At 59.6% G+C, this 18,721-nt stretch overlaps 2 protein-coding genes across 15 annotated transcripts in view; one reads left to right on the top strand and one right to left on the bottom strand.

The window, feature by feature from the left end:
- Positions 1-1,961: 1,961 nt before the first annotated feature.
- LYL1 (LYL1 basic helix-loop-helix family member) lies at positions 1,962-5,873 on the top strand. 4 transcript variants are annotated; one of them, XM_032169885.2, is made up of 4 exons: positions 1,962-2,348; positions 3,682-4,040; positions 4,128-4,219; positions 5,171-5,873. In XM_032169885.2, the coding sequence occupies exons 2-4, from the start codon at positions 3,706-3,708 to the stop codon at positions 5,584-5,586; spliced, it is 843 nt and encodes a 280-aa protein (XP_032025776.1). In that variant the 5' UTR covers positions 1,962-2,348; positions 3,682-3,705; the 3' UTR covers positions 5,587-5,873. The 4 variants fall into 4 exon arrangements, with proteins under 4 accessions (XP_032025776.1, XP_058281281.1, XP_058281280.1 ...); XM_058425298.1 differs by lacking the exon at positions 1,962-2,348 and adding an exon at positions 2,951-3,156 and having other exon boundaries at positions 3,829-4,040; XM_058425297.1 differs by lacking the exon at positions 1,962-2,348 and adding an exon at positions 2,955-3,156.
- A 241-nt stretch (positions 5,874-6,114) lies between these two features.
- The window catches only part of NFIX (nuclear factor I X), a 221,801-nt gene continuing 209,194 nt past the window's right edge, over positions 6,115-18,721 (bottom strand). For 8 of the 11 annotated variants that reach the window (XM_032169873.2, XM_058424583.1, XM_032169874.2 and 5 more), the window contains 3 exons: positions 16,767-16,914; positions 14,531-14,622; positions 6,115-10,286 (listed from right to left, as the gene is read on the bottom strand). In XM_032169873.2, coding sequence (XP_032025764.1) covers positions 10,272-10,286; positions 14,531-14,622; positions 16,767-16,914 — 255 coding nt within the window. In that variant the 3' untranslated portion in view covers positions 6,115-10,271. The remainder of the gene's footprint in view (positions 10,287-14,530; positions 14,623-16,766; positions 16,915-18,721) is intronic. The other 3 variants (XM_032169875.2, XM_032169869.2, XM_058424584.1) reach the window with 1 other exon arrangement.

Genomic DNA, 18,721 nt, shown 5'->3' with positions numbered 1-18,721 from the left:
TCCCGATTGCCTGTGGTTTGTGTATTGGTCCATACAGCTGCATGACTGGGATCTGTTCCTCTGTTCCTCTGGGGATCGTTCGTCCCTGCCTGACTGGAGTATTGAGTCTGTATGGGAGGTAGGAGCTGACCATCTGCACAGTAGTCGGCCCCTCTGCAGCGAGGGTCACTGAGCCACCCCAGAGCCGGAGCCTGCGATTCCCGAAGCGGCCACGGGGCGGCAGCTGTGCGCTCGCTCCCGCGGGGGTTCTGCCCCTCTTCCCCCTCCCACCTTCAGCGCGCTCCAGGCCAAGGGCTTGCGCATAGGGGGGCGCTCCTGCCCGGTAGCCCCCACGTGTCCTCGCGCCCCTGCCTCCTCGCCGCCTGGTTTCTTTGGCCCAGCTCTCCAGGGGCCGCAGTGGCGGAAGCTGGACCGGAACCAGGCGCCCTGTGCATCCGCTCCAGACCAGGTGCTTCCTGCCCTGAGGCCCGAGGGGGCGTGCACACAAAGAGGGACCTCGCAGGCTGCTGCCCAGACACCCAATGAGGGGGAGCTGTACCCCTCCCTGCCCTCCAGAGTAGGGTTTAGTAACGTTAACGAAGAGTCCTGGGGCAGGATCCCCTCTCTGGCTCCTGCTCCCTTCATCCCCATCTGTAATGAGGCTAATCTTAGGACCCTCCTTGTAGGGATATCAGAGCGCTTAAACTTTTTTTTTTTGAGGCAAGGTCTAGGTGTATGGCCCAGGCTGGAGTGCAGTGGCGCAATATTGGCTCACTGCAGCCTCCACCTCTCAGGCTCAGGCCATCCTCCCACCTCAGCCTCCAGAGTAGCAGGGACTATAGGCACGCACCACCACAACCAGCTAATTTTTGTATTTTTTGTAGAGATGGGGTTTCGCCATGTTTCCCAGGCTGGTCTCAAACTCATGAGCCCAAGCAATCCGCCAGCCTCAGCCTCCCAAAGTACTGGGATGACAGGCATGAGCCACCACGCCCGGCCTTTACTGCATAAAACTTTAGTTCCTGCTTCTTTGGAGGAAAGCAATGTAGGTGTTGATCGTGGGGTCCTGGGCTCCACCCCATTCCTGGGGGGGTAGTGGTAGTCCTGGTGCTGGGTGCCTGCCTGGGGGCTCTTGCAGTTGCCCAGATACACACACGGGCCAAAGCATGAGTATCACAAGTGGGTGGCAGTCCGGTAGCTGCTGCTGCCTGGCTATGCCCAGAGCCTCTCCCTGTGGGAGGCTCCAGCAGGGTCTTGAGGTTTACCACCAAGCCAGGATACCTGCCCCCCATGAAGGGGACGGGTGCTGTGGGGTGAGGGCCACGGACCACCAAGTTGGAGTTATGTGATCCTGTAGCCAAGAGGCCTAGAATTGTGGGGACCTGTTGAGCATCTACTGGAAGGTCACACCAGCCCCGCCACCCTAGGAAATCCAACTTCCCCACCCCACCCCCGACAGCCACGGCGCTTCCTCTCACCCTCCCGGGCTTAGAAATGTGTGGATACTGTGCTGAGGGCTTGGGACACCTGCCCAGGCTGGACACCCAAGGCCAGACTGTTAGAAGTGTTTCCCTTTGGGTGCCCCACTCCCAGCTAGGGGTGGTGGAGAGGAGGGAAGGGCCTCTGTAAAAAGAGGAACCAGGCAGGGTGAGGAGAGGAGAAGGTGGGGGCCCAGGGTCACGCGGCCCCAACGGGCCGGAAAGGGCTCTCCCTTACCCCCATCAGCATAGACACTTGGGCAGGGAGTGTTCAAAGCCAAAGGGCAGACTCGGACATAGGAGGCAGCTTCCCTTCCTCAGTTTACCCCCTGCGTGCATCCAGGCACCTCCCTCCCCGGCTGCCCTGGGGCCCGGGTCCCCAGAGGCCCGGGGTCCCTACAGTGTCTGAGGGAGCGGAAGGCGGAGCCCTGAGGGGTGGCGGACCGAGTCCTGCCAGCGCCGGCTGGGGGCGGGGCCCGGAGGCCCGCGCTGCTAGGTCCCCGCCCGCTGGTTTCCTCCGGGGTCAGCCAGGCTCCTTATCAGGCGCGGCCAGGCAGCCTGGCCCTTATCTGCACTGGGCCAGCATCCTCCGGCCGCTGCGCCGCCAGGGGTGAGAGGGAGGAAACCGGGCCGCCGGGGGCGGGGAGAAGGCGGGCCGGCCCGGGAGCCGCTCACTTTCCCTGGGGGGGACCTACGCGGAGACCTCGGCTATCCTGGCCCTCCGAGGCCCACGAGGAGGCGCGGCCCAACGCCGGGGCCTGCAGCATTAAGGCCGGACCCTAGCGAGACAGCAGAGCCTGGCCTGACGCTGGAAACCACACCCTGGCCCAGACTGCCAGCCCTGACGGGACAGAGCCAGGGTACTCACCAGGCTGCAGGAACAGTGCTGGGGTAAGAGGGGAGCGGGCCTAAAGGTGGAGGATCCCGGGCCTGGGACCCAGCCTGCATTCCTTTGTTCATTCATTCATTCATCCATTCATCAGCAGGGACCCATTAGTGAGGGGCCAGGCCTGCTTCCCCAGGGCCTAGCTGAGGAAGACAGGGCAGAGAGGCCAAGAGTCTCACACCTTGCTGGGACATCCTGGACTCTGGAACCAAGAGCAAACAGGGATGTCAAAACAGTATGCAAAAGTGTGGATGATGGCGGGGCATGGTGGTGCATGTCTGTGATCCCAGCACTTTGGGAGGCTGAGGCGGGAGGATCACTTGAGCCCAGGAGTTCCAGACCACCCTGGACAAGAGTGAGAACCTGTCTCTACAAAAAAATTAATTTTTTTTTTTTAATTAGCCGGGCATGGTGGCACATGCCTGTACTCTCAGCTACTCAGGAGTCTGAGACAGGAGGATGGCTCGAGCCCAGGAATTTGAGGCTGCAGTGAGCTATGATTGCACCACTGTACTCCAGCCTGGGCAACAGAGGGAGACCCTGTCTCTAAAAAAATAAACAAATTTTTAAAAGCGTGGATGCTGATGAGGATGGGGGCTTCCAAGCCAGAGGGAGGGTTGGGGCATGACTGGACTGGACTGGGCAGTGGGGTCAGTGTTTGGGGGTCTAGGGTCAGCATTTGAGGTCATAGTGTCAGTAGTGGGGTCACAGGGTTGCTATGGGGGACGTTTGCAGTGGGAGTGGGGGTCACTCAAGCAATTATGGAGCACTTTCAGGGACAGCAATGGGAAGAACCGCAGGGTCATTCCTGAGGTGCAGAGGGTCAGCCTGGGTGGGGGCTGGGGGCCATCCATGAAGGGTCAGAGTCCATCTTGGAGGGATCCCAAGCTCACATGGCATCAATGAGTCAATGAGGAGTCTCTGGATTGGATCTTTGATCTGAGGATAACAGGGTTAATCTTGCGGTTTCTGGGGATCCCAGGATCAGTTAGGGACTCCCTGTCTTGTTCCCTCTCCAGGCTGCAGAGGTGAGGGAATTCTGGAAGGAATATTTGCTCAGAGGCTGGGCAACAGCGCCCCTCCTGGGTCACAAAGAGCTCAGGGACACTGCACTGCCTAGCACTTAGGGGGGCGCCTCCTACTCTAACGTAGGACCCCCTCCCGTGTCCTGGAAGTTTCTGGGCCTGTCCCCGGCCTTCTACCTTTGCCTACTGAAACTCCTCCCCTCGTCCTTTCCCCCACCCCCTCCCTCCTTCCCATTTGAGGGGTTTCTTGGGCTAAGCAGGTGGGAGCGGGGCACCTAGTCCTCCTCCCCACTGGCTGCCTTCTTTCCCACAGGTGAGTACCCCCACGTCGGGGTCCATGTGCCCGCCTCAGGCACAGGCAGAGGTGGGCCCCACCATGACTGAGAAGGCAGAGATGGTGTGTGCCCCCAGCCCAGCACCTGCCCCACCCCCTAAGCCTGCCTCACCTGGGCCCCCGCAGGTGGAGGAGGTGGGCCACCGAGGAGGCTCCTCGCCCCCCAGGCTGCCACCTGGTGTACCAGTGATCAGCCTGGGCCACAGCAGGCCCCCAGGGGCAGCCATGCCCACCACAGAGCTGGGCACCCTGCGGCCCCCGCTGCTGCAACTCTCCACCCTGGGAACTGCCCCACCCACTTTGGCCCTGCACTACCACCCTCACCCCTTCCTCAACAGGTCAGTGGGGATCTGGGGCGGGGGGAGTGGGGATTGGGGGCCAGGGTCCTTGCCCACAAGGCATTAGTGACCCACAACCCCTTACAGTGTCTACATTGGGCCAGCAGGACCTTTTAGCATCTTCCCTAGCAGCCGGCTGAAGCGGAGACCAAGCCACTGTGAGCTGGACCTGGCTGAGGGTGAGTGTGGGTTTGTGTGCCTTGTGGGTTTGTGTGCCTTTATGTGCACTTGTGGGTGCACAGAAGGCCTGGCCATCTCTGTGTGGAGCTCATGTCTGTCCTCTACTCCACCTTGGGGAGATGTGCTTCCAGCACACACAGAGAACAGCCTACACAGGTTCTACCCATGTGCAAAACTGCAGTCCCACAGCCAGCACCACACAACCACCGCCACCCAACAGGCCAAGCCTTGTAGCCACAGTCACGGCAAAACAGAGCATGCCACACCAGGGCATGGGAGCCACAAAATGACAGCTCCACCGGAATGTGCAGCCACGCAAAAGACAGCCACAAGACCACAGCCATGCAAGAGACAGCCACAGGACCACAGCCATGCAAGAGACAGCCACAGGACCACAACCACACACAAGACAGCCACAGGACCACAGCCACTTAGGACCATGGCCACACAAGAGTCAGCCACACAACCACAGCCACTCATGAAACAGCCACATGGCAACATCACACACAACCACAGCCATGAGACATAACAAGTGTCTCACAGTCATACAAGACACAGGACACAGACAGTCATAATGAAAGGACCTCTCAGACCCATGAGCACACCCAGCCAGCCGTACTTGGGCACAATCAGAATGAGGGCCCCAGGGACAGCTTCCCAGACCAAACAACCACAAGGAAATCTTTCTTTAGGGAGTCTCAGTCATTGACATAAAGGTGCCCATAGTCACAGATACAGCAGGCCCTTGTCCCTAGGCCGGGTCTGTGATGATTCTTGTCTGGGTGGCTCTTGGGAGGGGTGGGGAGAGCTACTCGTGGACCCCTTGGGTGGAGAAAGCCCCAGGCCATGGCCTGGGTTTAAGTTCCCACTGGGGTGCTGCGTGTCTAGCGGGAGGGCAGGAGGGGCCGCCCTTTGGGCCATGGCACCAACCTGGCCCTCCTTGTCCACAGGGCAGCAGCCCCAGAAGGTGGCCCGGCGCGTGTTCACCAACAGCCGGGAGCGCTGGCGGCAGCAGAACGTTAACGGCGCCTTCGCCGAGCTGAGGAAGCTGCTGCCGACGCACCCGCCCGACCGGAAGCTGAGCAAGAACGAGGTGCTCCGCCTAGCCATGAAGTACATCGGCTTCCTGGTGCGGCTGCTGCGCGACCAAGCCGCAGCTCTGGCCGCAGGCCCCACCCCTCCCGGGCCCCGCAAACGGCCGGTGCACCGGGTCCCAGACGACGGCGCCCGCCGGGGATCCGGACGCAGGGCCGAGGCGGCAGCGCGCTCGCAGCCCGCGCCGCCGGCCGACCCCGACGGCAGCCCCGGTGGAGCGGCCCGGCCCATCAAGATGGAGCAAACCGCTTTGAGCCCAGAGGTGCGGTGACCGCATGCGGCAGCACCTCTGAGCCGGAGGGCACCAGGGACTCGGCCCAGGGCTGTCGAGGAAAGGGCAGTGGACGTGCTGCGCATGTTCGGGAGCGAACTCTCACGAAGAAGGACCCGTGAAGACGTCAGGGGCAAGGTCTCGGGGGTCCGGAAGGGTGATCATCGACCCCCAAGGGATCCGCAGACCCTTAAAAAAATCACCCACCACCCTCTGGAAGTGGCCTTGCCTGGGTCCCCTTCCCAGGGGCGAGGTCGGCAAACCAACATGGCAGAGCAGTCATAGGACTCAAGTGGTGCCTCATTTTTTTCCGGGCTGGGGTCGCGGGGGGAGGCCAGGAGGGGCTCTGAGGCTTCTCTTTTCTCACCGTCGGCCCCTCCCGGAGACCCAGGGACAGACGCTCGTCGACGGCGTCTGCCGCGCTCCCGGCGCTTGGAGAGAGGCGCAGAATCCAAGTCGGGGACGCACCCTACCGACCCCGACTCAGTCCCGCACGGTCGCGTTAGCGAAGGGTCAGGCGCTCTTGCGTTTGTTTTTCTTTATTTCTTTATTTCACATACACATTAGCCATTCAATGGAGAAGCCGGAGAGAGTCAGGCAAAGATGGTATAACAGAAGCGCAGTGACGGGGGTGGGGCGGGGCGGGGCGGAGAGGGAACAGACGGGCTGGCTGCCTACTTGCATTCCGCTAGGACACTGAAAACCCAGAAAACAAAACAGACAGTAAACTACCCTTGTTTCTTATGTATCTCAGTGCAGAGACGGGGGTGGAGGGCAGAGAAGAGGGGGAGACCAGGCTGAAGGAGGAGGAGCAGAGGGAGGGGGACGCTAAGGGGGAAGCACACCAAATCCATTAGTACTATATATAGAGATACTCGTATATACTGCGTTTCTTAGCCTAAGAAGAAACTTGTTTGACGGGACGGGCGGCCTTTGCGGTCCGCGATGCTGGTGCTGGTCGGGCGCACGGATCTCCCGGGAGGGGCCGAAGCGGGGCTGGCCCAGGCTGGCTTGCGGGGGGAGGGGGGCGCCCCGAGGGTGGATGGGGTTGGGGGGAGCAGAGGCGGGGCTGGGGTGCCCCTCGGGCTCTCGATTGGGGGACGAAAGTTCTCGTGACTTTATTGCTCCTTTATTTTCTCTCGTGTGGGGGGTCTGTTCAGCACGGTCGGGGTGGGGGAGTGGTGGGTCGTCTGAGCCACCCGGCCCCTCTGGGACCCAGAGCGCGGCGTCCGCTCCGCCAGCACGGGGGTGAGAACAAGGCACTAGGTCGGCCGGCCAGCGCGGGGGCGGGTGTGTAAGGCAGTCGACAGGGCTGGTTGCGGGGTGGGGCGGGGCTGTGTGCGGGGCCGTGTGCGTGCGTGCGTGCGGGCGCGGGCCTGGGCAAATCGACCTGTCAGCGTGGCTGGTCCTGTCCTGGAGCGTCGAGCCTTCCCGGTGTTCCCCGGAGGGGTTCGGGGATAGGATAAGAGATGTTGAATGGGGGCGGGAGGGGCGCCGGGAAAGGGGGGAGGAAACTACCAACTTGCTGAGCGCGCTCCTGATAATGCTGGTGAGGGTCAAGTTGGCGTCTGGCTCAAAGAAGGGCGCTCGGGGCGGAGAGGGAGGGAGGGAGGGGACGTTTGTTCGTTGGCATTGACCTCTGCGGGGGAGGGGCCGGGGACCCCTGCCGCGCCCCCGTACCCGGACGGGGATGGGGCGAGGAGGGGGTGCTGGACCCCAGGGAGGGGCGCCCGGGGAGACCCGCGGCCGGAGCAGTCCAGCCGCCGGGGGCATGCCGCTGTCCCGTTCCGTTAAACTCAACAAAGAAGGGATATGCGTATTCCTAACAAGTGCAGGATATTTAATTGATTCATAAACTTATGTATAATAGTTTGTGGGTTCTTTAAAACGTACTTTATAATGTAAGAAGCACCAGGGTTTTATGTTTAATTATCTTAAAAATAATTTTTCTCTCGTCCTTTTCCTTTTTGATCTTGTGTTGGTTGATTTTTTAAATGTCGAGGTGTTTTTTTTAAACTCTAAAATGTGAACGTTTCCTTCAGCCCTCCCACCGAAACAGAACGAACGACGAAACAAATAAAAACCCCAGATCATCCTCGTCAACGCAGGAAAACGACTTAAAAAAAAAAAAAAAACTAAAAACGAACAAAAAAAAAAGGGAAAAACACTCAGCTTTCGTTATCCCCGCGCAGGGCGGGGCAGGCCCGGTTCTTTTAGCGTCCCCAGAGCCGCGAGGACATTACAACAAAAATAGAATTTTTTTTTCTTAATCTCTTAACATACAAAGATAGGAAAACTCTCTGATGCATTGCACTTGGTTCAATGAAAAAAAAAAGTTAATTTCCCCCATATATATTTTTGTTTTTTTTTTCTCTCCTAACACGTCCCCACATCTCCTGTTGCCCTCATTGCCCCTCACACCACCACTTGGGAAAGGAGCAGCCCCCACCCCCTGCCCACCCGGGCAGCCCCGCCGGGCACGCTCCGGCCCGGGCCCAGCTGGCCTGCAGCTTCCGACCTCGCCCGGGCAGGCGCCCCGCAGACCCTAGCTCCCACAGCCCCACCGCGCCCGAGCCCCCGACTGTCGTCGAGGGAAAGGGCACGTGCGGCCGGACAGGGAGCCCCTTCTTCTTCGCTCTCAGCTCTGACCCTGTTTAGCCAACCGAACTGAAAAATCATTGCACTTTGACCGCGCGTCACGCTCGGCCCACCCGGCCCCCCACCCCCCCCCGGGGCCTTACTCCCCACGCCCCGGGAGACTCCCGCAGGATCCACTGCCCCTCAGCCCTGGGGTCCTCTGGGGCTGCACGCTGAGGACAGGGGGAGGGCTTCACTCAACTTCCAACAAAAGCCGCCCCTGGGGCCAGCCACCTTGTGGCTTCCAGCTGGGTAGCAGGCACCGCTTGCCTGCCCCTTCGGCCCCAGGTCGTTGACCTCCTCCCCTCCCCAGTCACTCCCTCCTCTTCCCTCCCTCCGCCTGCTCGGGGCCACAGCCTCACAAACTAGATTCACAATAAATACAGCCCATAGCCCACCCCTACGTGGTGCAATGTTGATTTTCTCTCAGAGGATCCTGACCTGTGCTTTGTGTTTTCATACAATTAAGAAAAAGAGAGAAAGAGAGAGAGGCACAAGGACTCGAGAAGGGGCCAGGGACGGGAGACGCAGGAGGAGGGAGTAAGGCACAGAAAGACAAGCCAGAGGGGCCAAGTCACACCCTGGAAGGGAGCTGGGCATGCTCATCCTCCCCTCCCTCCCAGGGGGGCTTCTGAAGACCCTCTGGACAGGCCCCCCAACCCTCCCTTGAGGGAGGAGGGGGCTGGGGGGGAGAGCTACTTCCTGTGGTGTGTTACCAAATTGTTCCCAAGTTGCTCAAATGGAGGAGTTCCCATTCCAACAGCAAAAGACCCAAACAATGAATGCCCCACCCCTAAATAAAGAGTAAAGACATTACAGCTAAAATCCAGAGAAAAGTGGCCACGGGGGGAGGTGGGGGGGTGGGCAGGGGGAAAGTCGGGGGCACAGAAAGCTCCAAAACACTTTTGAAAAGGACGACACCCAACACCCTCCCAAGGAACTGAAAGTCGGCGAGCAGGACGCCTACCTAAGCGCAGGTGGTGGCTTAGCGCGGCAGCGGCGGCTGCCTGGTCCTCCTCGCTCGGCTCCGGGGTCCCCTTTCTGCTCCACCCTCCGGCCCGGCCCCAGCAGGGCAGTCTGCATGAGGGGCAGGGGCAGGGACTGATGGGGCGGAGCGAGGGCACCTGCATGCAGGGCTGGGGGCGGGGGCGACCTGGGGCCTGACTCCCCTCCCTCGTGGCAGGAAGGAGGCCCTCCTGGCCTGCAGAGAGAGGGGAAAGGGAGCCTGTCCCAGGCTGGGACGAGGCCGTCGAGAGCGTTCCCACTTTTTCCTACGGACTGTACAGAGGGGTCCAGGGCCCCAGGAACTGCTCTTGCGGCTGAGGGTGGGGTGACAGAACACCCTCCATTCTGGGACACGCAACTAGCTCCAGGGGTCACCCCCTGCCCGCCTGGGGGCTTTTAGCCCGAGGGTGGGGTGGGGTAAGTGGAGGCCGCTCTCCCCCTCCTGGTCCGGAGCAGCTGGGGGAAGAAGCTGGAGCCTTGGCAGGGAGGAAGGGAGGGAGGGAGGGAGGGAGGGAAGGGCGGAGTCTGGAGGGGAGAGCCTGAGGGATCTAAACCCCATCATCTTTACGAGCTGGTCCTCCAGGCTCCCTAGGGCAGCTCCGGCTGTGTGGAGGGTGGGGTTCCCCTAGGAAGGGGTGAGGGTGGAGGCCAGGCCCCTTCAGAACTGTGCTGGTTGCTTTGTTTGGGGACTTTGTTCCTTCCCCAGAAGGCCGGGGCGGGGTGGGGGGGAGGAAGGCAGTTCTGCATCCTTTCTTGCTTTCTGTCCTCTACTTGACAGAGTCCATGTCGCGTGTTTCTTTCTGCTTGGCTGCTGGTGCACAGCTCCACTGAGACCCCTTCCAAGGGCTCTCTGAGAACTGGGCTGCTTCTGGGGCCCGCGGGGGTCCCCGGGCTGGAGGAGAGAAGGGCTGAGTGGCTGACGACGTGTAATTTTTGCTTTTCGGTGGGGCTGGGCTGGGGGATTTTTCCATGTCTCAAAATTTCTTCTCCCCCCTTTCGAGGAACCTCTTCTTTTCATTTTGTTGTTTCTTTCGTCGATCTTATCAGAGGAACCAGGACTGAAACAGGATGAAAAAGAGGCGATACTGAGAACAGCTGGGGCAGGTCCCATCTCACTCCTACCTGGCCCAGTGACCTGGCCCCTCAAGGGCCCAGCTCCCAAAGAGCCAGGGTGCCAGGCAGCCACCACCCACCTTGTTCCCATGGAGAAGAAAGGGCATCCCCATTCTCTCCCTCCCTCCTGTGAGAACCCCACCCCCTCAGAGACTCTGCCCCTAGTGCTAGAGTCCAGCTGGCCTTCCCGTGGGCACTGTGCCCAGCGGGTGGGACCCCCATGGCTGGCGCTGGCACAGCCCTGAGATCTGGCCATGTTTCCAATTGTTTAGGTTTTTGTGTGGGTCCTGGAGGGTGGGGAAGATGCCAGGCTGGGGCTTTTGTACCCAGAGGGGTTTTAGGAATGGGTTGGGGGTGGCCCAGCTTCTTGCTGAGTTTTCTTTCTGTCTCCTTGGATTAAAAGCAGAAATTCCCATCTATACACTCCAGCCAAGGTCCCATAGGCTGAAAGGCTGGGGGCAGGGGAACCACATGGCTTCAGTCCCTAGTAGCGCCAGGCCTGGGGGAGGGGCCACGTAGCCCACGGTGCTGGATCCTCTACCCTCAGGGCACTAGACACTGAGGAAGGACCTGAGGCTCCCGGGGGTGAGCGTCACTTCCTTCACGTCGCCAGCAGGGGGCGCTACCTTTCCACAGACAGGGCCTTGTCTGCCTGTGTCTGGTGGCTCAGCTCAGAGCACAACCAGGGCGGACCCCAAGGGTCTGGGCTGCTTGGCTATGCCCTCCATTCAAGGCTCCAGCCCCACCTCCTGGCAAGGTGGTGGGTCAGGATCTACTGTGGTCTACTGGGCCTGGGTGCACCTGGTGGTACCCTTGGGGCAAAATGAGGGTCCCTGAAAATGCATCTTGGGGCCTCTCCCAGGCTGTCACAGACTCTGGTCTGCAGGGGCCAGGCAGAGCCAACTACAGAGCACATACCAGGTCCTGGTTCACTCCACCCCTGCTCTGACTCCACAGGGAAGCCAGGCACAGAGGGGGTGCGTGACCTGCCGGAGGCCACACAGCCCTCGGGCAACAGAGCCAGAGTTCAAATGTAAGAGGCAATGCAGGCTGTGCTCCTAACTGCTGCCTGTGCTGCGAGCACGAGGAAGCAGGGTCTGTGGTGGCCAGAATGCCTGTGCCCTGCCGAGGGTCAGAGTGAGGGCCCAGGGCAGCTCATCTGCTAACTTTTCAAAAGAAGCCAGAAGCCCAAACAGAATTTCGTGTGAAATTTTCCAATATTTAAAACATTGCTTTGGTCAAACATTCTGCCTGCAGGGCCAGACCGGCTCTCAGGCTCTGGTTTGGGACTGAGGATAGGGACACTGAGTTTCAGAAAGGGCCTTGGAGATCATCTAGCACTTTCTGTGACAATGGAAGTGTTCTCATTTCCATTGCAGTAGCCACTAGCCACAAGTGGTTTCTAAGCACTTGAAATGTGGTGACTGTAACTGAGGAACTAAATTTTTCTTTAGTTAATAAGTTAATTTAAATGTAAACAGCCACACGTGGCCCGTGGCTACCACAATGGACAGTGCAGATCAAGAGCATCTGGAAATGCGGGGGTTTGGGATTGCCACAACGACCAGGCACTGCTGGGCAGGCAGAAATGCTAAATTTCCTGTATGTGCTGGACAGTATGCACAAGAGACCTGCCCTCCCTCAGCGGGGCTCCTCCAGCACCTGCCCCAAGTCCAACCGGTCAATTGACTACAGGCCAAACAGAGGCTCATTGGGGCCTGGCGAGGCTAAGGCGGAAACCCAGGCCTGAGGCATCCCCAGAGTGGGTTGAGGAGAACCGGCCCACAGCCAGCTCCTGGGCTTCTGGCCCAGGCCCGGGGGTGGGAACCGCCTGGGCTGGGTGACCCCCACCTGCCACAGGCTTGGGCCTGTTCCCTGGGACCCCCTTCCCAAGGGAAGACTATACAGGAACCCTGTGCCATTGCCCTGAGGTTGAGGGGGAGGCTGGCTCTGGTGGTGAGCCCACCCCTCTCCTCACCAGGCAAATGAGGCGTGTGGACAATAGGACAGGGAGGGCCCCACCTGCCCTATCTGCTCTTGGCAGATCATGCCAGGGCCTCACACTGGCCCCTTTGGGGTCTCCTGAGCTGTACAGTTGGGGACAACTGCCAATGCTCAGACTGGGGGGTCCTCCTCAGGGAAGGAAGACTCTGGTTCCAGGTCTGGAGTTAGGGACAAAGGCTGCCCCAAGGGGGCTCCCCAGCACCTCCCCACAGGTCCCAGGAATGGGGAATCTGCTGCCAAGCACAGAGTGGCTTTCTCTGCTCACCCCTCCCTACTTCCTGAGCCAGGTCCAAAATTGATTAAAACTAAGTAAAAAGCGCTGCCCAGGGAATGACAAAATTGCTAAAATTCTCTTTTCTTCCCTCATTCTATTGTTCTCTCTCCATCTGGTGCTCCAGAGATCAGCTAAAGTCACTGGTTACTGTGGAAACCACCCCCAGCTGTACCCCCTGCGCCTGCCCATTGCAGCCGCCTGCCTGCCCCCAGGCCCGAGGGCTCCAGCTCCGCTTGTCCAGCTCCAGCTCCCCCAACCACTCCCAGACACACCTGCCTGCTCAGGGGCCTTGGACCCCCGCTGGGACTCCTTCCTCCTACCTCCTGGAGCCTAAGACACAGGGAACATGCGGGGAAACAAACTTTCCCTAAACTCTGACTTGGCCCCCAAACGTCCAAGCAAAGTGAGCAAAGAAAGTAAAGGAGGCAGCGGAAACAGGGTTAGCAGGGAGGGCTCGTGGCAGTGGTCCCCAGAGCGCACGACCGCAGAACTGTGAGCAGCCCAAGCAGGCGGCAGGAGGGAGGGAGCGATGGAACCCTGCAGCCTGGTGCCAGCCCAGAGCCAGGAGGCGAGGCCCGCCTGCTGTCCCTTCCTCTCGCACCCCCTCCCGCCTCTGCCAGCAGGGCTCTCTCGGCCTCCCTGGCACAGAGCAGAGGGGGCTGGCTCCAGCCCCTGCTCGGAGCCATTGTTTTTCTTCTCAACACCCCCAAGTTCAAGTTCATCTGGGTGTTACATCATGTCTGGTTGCTCCTGGAAACCAGACGGGTCAGACGTGACTCTGGGGAAAGGGGGTGGGAAGCTGGAGGGGGTTGAAGTTCTCTTCCCCTCCCCTCCTTGCCACTAGGGAGCTCTGAAGTTTGAAGTTTGACAAAGTTTTTTGGCTTTTTTTTTTTTTTTTTTTTTTTTTTGAGGGAAGGAAAGGAAAAGAAAAAAAAAAATCTCAAACCACACACAAAACTTCCATCCACCAACTTTCTCTGGACTCAGGCCCCAGAGCAGAGGCAGAGCAGGAGATGAGAGGTGGCCCCAGGGGCTCTTGAGAGAGGTGGATTTCCCAGGGCTGAGGACACCTCCAAGGAGGTGTTTTTGTAAAATGTGCAAAAGAAAGATCTTTGCATGTTCTTTTTCAAAACCCTGGGCTGTAAAAGCCTCAGGCCCCCTAAAGCTGCCTCTGTCCTCCTGAGATGGGTCTTCCCTGTGCCCCCAAGGGCACTGGGCTCTGTGGTCACTGGCCTCTGGGGTCTCCACCTGGAGGGCTAAGAGTAGTCTTATCTCCTGCTTGTGACAGGGATCTGTCTCCTTGTGAGAACTAACGGTGGTGTCAGCAGGGGATAGGAGCAAGGATGAGGTCTCCAGCATGCTGGCCTTCTTCCTAACAGGACTCCTGGAGACTTGGGTGAGGGGCCTCTAGGGTGGCGGTCTGCCCTGCCCTGCCCTCAGTGCCAGTCTCTGGGCACGCAGCCCACCAGGCCCTCTGTCCTTCCTCCACCCATCACCCAGCCCACCCAAAGCCAGGGGAAAGGGGAGGGCTAGGGGCCAGGGCTTCCAGCCGGGGCAGGTGAAAGCAGTGAGGCAGACTCTATTCTCCTCCCGATGGGCCTCAGGCTTCCATCTTTGCTTCTACCAGGCCTGGCCCAGAGGGCCTCTAGACTTGGGTCCTTGGCCGCCTTCCCCAGGGCCAGGGCTGTCAGAGCTAATTATCCAATTAGCTGATTAGCCAGGGAGCCTGGGGGCTGCCTGGGGAGACAGGCTCAGCTGGGCGTGCAAAAGCCTGGGCCCTCCAGCCCCACCTCAGACCTCTCTCTCCCTGTTAGCCCCACGGACTCCAGGCTCTTCCCTAACACCAAGATGCCCCCCAGCCCTGCCTGCTCCCCTGGTCCCTGCATCCAGGTGGTGGGCAGGTTCTCCTACCTGAGACTGCTGTGGGATGTTCAGAAAGTTGCCGTCCCGGGGTCCGATGCTGACAAACCGGTTGGCAGAGGAGGCGCCTGTCGTTGCGAATGCTGTGGGGAGCAGGGGAGAGAGGGAGAGACCCTGTCAGGCCTTGGGGCCCACCTGGGCACTGCCCCTCGGGGCTGCTGAGAGAGGAAGAGACTGAGTTAGACCATGCTGCCCGAGTTTAGGCTAGCAGTGGGAAGGACGGGCCAGAGGGGCATCCGAGCTGAAGGCCAGGCTCCGAGCCTGCCCCCCACTACAGAGGGACACCCTCATCCTCTCACTGACCAGGAACACACACTACACCCCTGACACACCCCCACTCAGAAGCCACAGTCTCAGCCAGGCATTCTTTTTCACGGCTGGGATGAGGGAGAGGCCCTGGAGGCTGAGATAAAAGTCTCTTGGACCCAGTTCCACCCGCTAGTGAGGCACTGGGCAGGGCTGGGGATAGCCCTGGTCCCCAAGTACCCTCAGTGGATACCCCTGCTTTCCCACTGGCCCCTCTCAGGTACTGAAGAGAGGGGGCCAGGGGAGGGTGGAGGCTTTGGCAGTCCGGCCCCACCCTGCTTCGGGAAGGCTTTCCCAGCCAGGCTACCTCTCCAACCTGGGTGGCCTAGCCTGGGCTTACCACCCTGGGCAGGCCCAAGGACCAGGCAGGCAGGCTTGGGGAACCCAAAGGGTGCCCAATGGAGGGCTGAGCCAGGTAGGGCAGGGTCAGAGAAGGGTCTAGGAGCTGGCTGCCTGGCTTGGGCCCAGGGGTGGCAAGGCTCAGGCCTATGGCATTCTCCTCCTCTGACTGATGCACCAGGTCCAACAGGCCTGTGGTTCCAGGACCAAGGCAATAGGGGAGGAGGAGGCTGGAGAGCCTGGCAGAGCACTAGGGCTCAGACGCCTGGGAGCAGCCATCCTGGGGCCCAAGGACAAAATGATCTCAACAGCCCTGAGTTCCTCTCAGGTTGTCCAGTTGGAGCCCTGCTGGAGGGAACAGGCCCTGCACCCCCGGAAGGGAAGATGCCCCCAGAGGAGGCAAGGAGTGTCACAGGTTACCTGGAAGGCCCGCTGCTGCCCTGCACCAGACACACCCAGGGACTCCATGCTCACCAGATTCTGCCCACCTCTCTCCAGAAGTGGCCCCCAAACCCTGTAGCCCAGCTCCCATCTCCCACCCTGCCCACCTCCAATGACTGTGACTTCATGTCTTATGGTGGATGCAGATGGGAAGATGGCATGAAGAGGATGGAGAGGTGAAAAGAACTCAAACCACGAGAAAGGAGGAGAGACAGAGCGAGCGGAGAGCAGTGTGAGATGGGCCACCCCTCCCACCGCCACCGAACTGCCCTGGCCTGTGGCCTGCCCACCCCCAGAGCTGCCCACCCTGGCCCACAGACAGCACCCGCCCCATCCTCCTGTCCTTCACGCCGGGTCTACCTGGGACCTCTCGACTGATTTTTCTTCTTTTCCCTTTGACAAAATTTGTCATTGGTTTAAGAGGAAAAAAAAAGAAAAGAAAAGAAAGAGAGACAGAGAGAGAGATGAAGTAAGCCAAAGCCCGCAGCCCTCCCTCGTCCTTGGAACATCTAACCTGGGAAAGGAATTGCGGAGAAGGGAGGGGAGAGGGATGGAAGGGGGAAAAAAAAAGAGGAACAACGAGAAACCAAATGTGAGACTGAGGGGGAAGGGGTCAGGGGCTGGCCTGCTGCGTCTTTGAGGCCCGAGGGCCCAGGGATGGAGGTGAGGGGCGAGGCAAAAAGGGGATGGTGGTGGCGTCGCCTTGTGGTTACATTTGATTTTCTTGGTGTGGGGGGAACAACGAAACAACAAAAAAATTAAAAAACAAAAACAAAAAAACAAAAAAAAACAGCAATCAGGCATGAAGATGGCATGGCTGTGCCTCCCCGCCCCCTCCCACCCCCGCCAGCACCCCTGGCCTGCGCGCCCCAGCTGTGCTCTCCCTCCCGCCCCCCAGAGGGGCCTGGGCCACGGGCCCAGGCTGGGAGCAGCGGGCAGGGGGCTCATGGGGTGCTGGCTGGTGTGACTGAGGCCCGGGAGGGAGGCTGTGGTTGGGGGGCTCGGCTCTGCTCTTGTCCATGGTGCTCTGGGTTGGGGGGCTTTGGTGGTGGGAGGGGGAGGCTTTTCTTTTTGCAGTGGAGACTGTTTGGACGGGCCGGGGACACTGGGCGTTGTGGTTTCGGTTTCATCGTCCACTTACAAGGTGATGGAGGAGTCAAGGCGGCGCCGTCTGGGGCAGTGCTGGTGGATTTGGAATCAGGCATAGGAAGGGGCACAGGTCTGGCCACTGGAGGCGGCGGCGGTAGCAAAAATGACCCCGGGACTTTGCCCTGGCCGCTACCGTTGGGCTGCGAACAACATAAATAGAGTGACGCATGAAGGCACATCACACACAGACACACGCTCCCCTGCGCGGCCGCGCCAGCTCGCTCCTGAGAGCGGGCGCTCCCGGTGGAAGATCCAGGATTCGGTCCTCTCCTCCAGGGCACGGGATGGGTGAGGGTGTAAGGCCTCTATTTGGTCTCTCAGGTGTTTCTCTTTTTTTTTTTTTTTTTCTTTTTTTGGTCCTCTTTTGAAGTTGTGGGAGGGAGGGAGGGAGTGTTCGACGGGTGGTTTGTTACTTCTGAGGGAAAATGTTTTAGGTACCAAAATGTGCCACCTAGCAAATACGTGCAGCTGCACCTAGAACTCTCACACTCCTGAAGACCATCTCCTACAGCAGGAAAGATGAGTGCGCTCACCCTCCTCCCCTGGCTCCCCAAAGCACATGCCTGCCTCCCTCTGAGGGCTGTCGGGCTGAGCTGGTTCACCTAACCAAGGACGGCAGGCCTGCCAGCACCCACCCCACAACATGTCCTCAGGAGGCCACCAGAAGTTGGGGAGCTCGTCCTCGGCTCCAGCAGCCTGAGTCCTCACTGCCTGTGGGTGGTAGGGCGCTGACCTGTTCTCTCAAGAATGGCCAGGGAAGAAAATCCGTCGCTGCCAGCTCTAGTGCCCGTGAGGTTCTTCAGGAGGACTTCCCTGTACGACGCCCTCAGACGCCATGGATGCTCGGCCGCCAGGATGCATTCCTTGTCCTTTATGCCCTCATTTGCTTCTAACTGGATTTTCTCCTCCAGGCCCTGTGCATGGCCTTGCATGGGTTGGCCTTCTGGCTTCAGGACACATAGGTGCCAAAGGATAGACAGAGGCGCCCCTGCCTCTCCCAGGCAGGTTCCTTGGAGAGACCTCCCTGGAGGTTTGGGCACACACCTCCTGCTGCTCTGAACAGGACCCTGATGACCACTGCGGCGTGGGCTCAGGAAGGCCTGGCCCGCACTCTTCATCCTAAACTGGCAACTCTCCTATGGGACAGAGTTCCACCCTTCCAGGCACCGATAGAGTTCCGCCCTTCTGGGCACCCAGATGCGAGACCCAGAGAGGATCCTGTGTGCTCCTCCTATCGGTGAGCAAGCCCTGAGAAGCCCATCCCCTTGATGTCTCCAGCCAGTGCCTCGTTCTGTCCTCACTGATTTCAGCTGGACGATGACAATGAGCTGGTGTGTGGGGCTCCCCTGTGCTAAGACTGTGCTTATCAGCTCAGGACCCTCAGTGTCCAGCCCTGGACTAGGTGCTTTAGTTCTGTTGTGTAACCCCCGACCCACCCCAGAAAGCATCAGTTCTCACCCAGGGGTAATTCTGTCCCCCTCAAGGAGACACTGGCAATGTCTGGAGACACTTTCAGTTGTCACAACAAAGGGGCTGGAGGGGCTGGGTGGAGGCCAGGATGCTGCTCGACATCCTGCGGTGCACAGGACAGCCCCAACAACAAAAGATCATCAGTCCAAGCATTAACAGGCCTGCCCTGGGAAGCCTTGCCACAAAGGAAGCTCTATTCTCCTTATTTCACAACTGAGGAAACTGAGGCTCTGGGCCATTAAATGGTTTATCCTAAGTCACCCAGCTGCAACTGGCTAGACCTGGAATTCACAGCCATGCCTGCCTGACTCCAGGGATGCTAGGATTCTTTCCAGCAAGCTCTTCAAACCTCTCCCCCAAATCCACATCAGCTCAGGTTTCTCCAGTCCTCTGAAACCTTCCATGGCCCCAGCTACACCCAACATGAAGTCCAATCTCCTCAGTTGGGCATTCAAGGCCCCCATGGATGCCTCTACT

The sequence above is a fragment of the Hylobates moloch genome, unplaced genomic scaffold (assembly GCF_009828535.3).
Source record: "Hylobates moloch isolate HMO894 unplaced genomic scaffold, HMol_V3 SCAFFOLD_12, whole genome shotgun sequence".
In the NCBI taxonomy this organism is placed as follows: domain Eukaryota; kingdom Metazoa; phylum Chordata; class Mammalia; order Primates; family Hylobatidae; genus Hylobates; species Hylobates moloch.
Note: the sequence above shows the minus strand (reverse complement) of the source record. Positions and strands in the feature narration are given on the sequence as shown.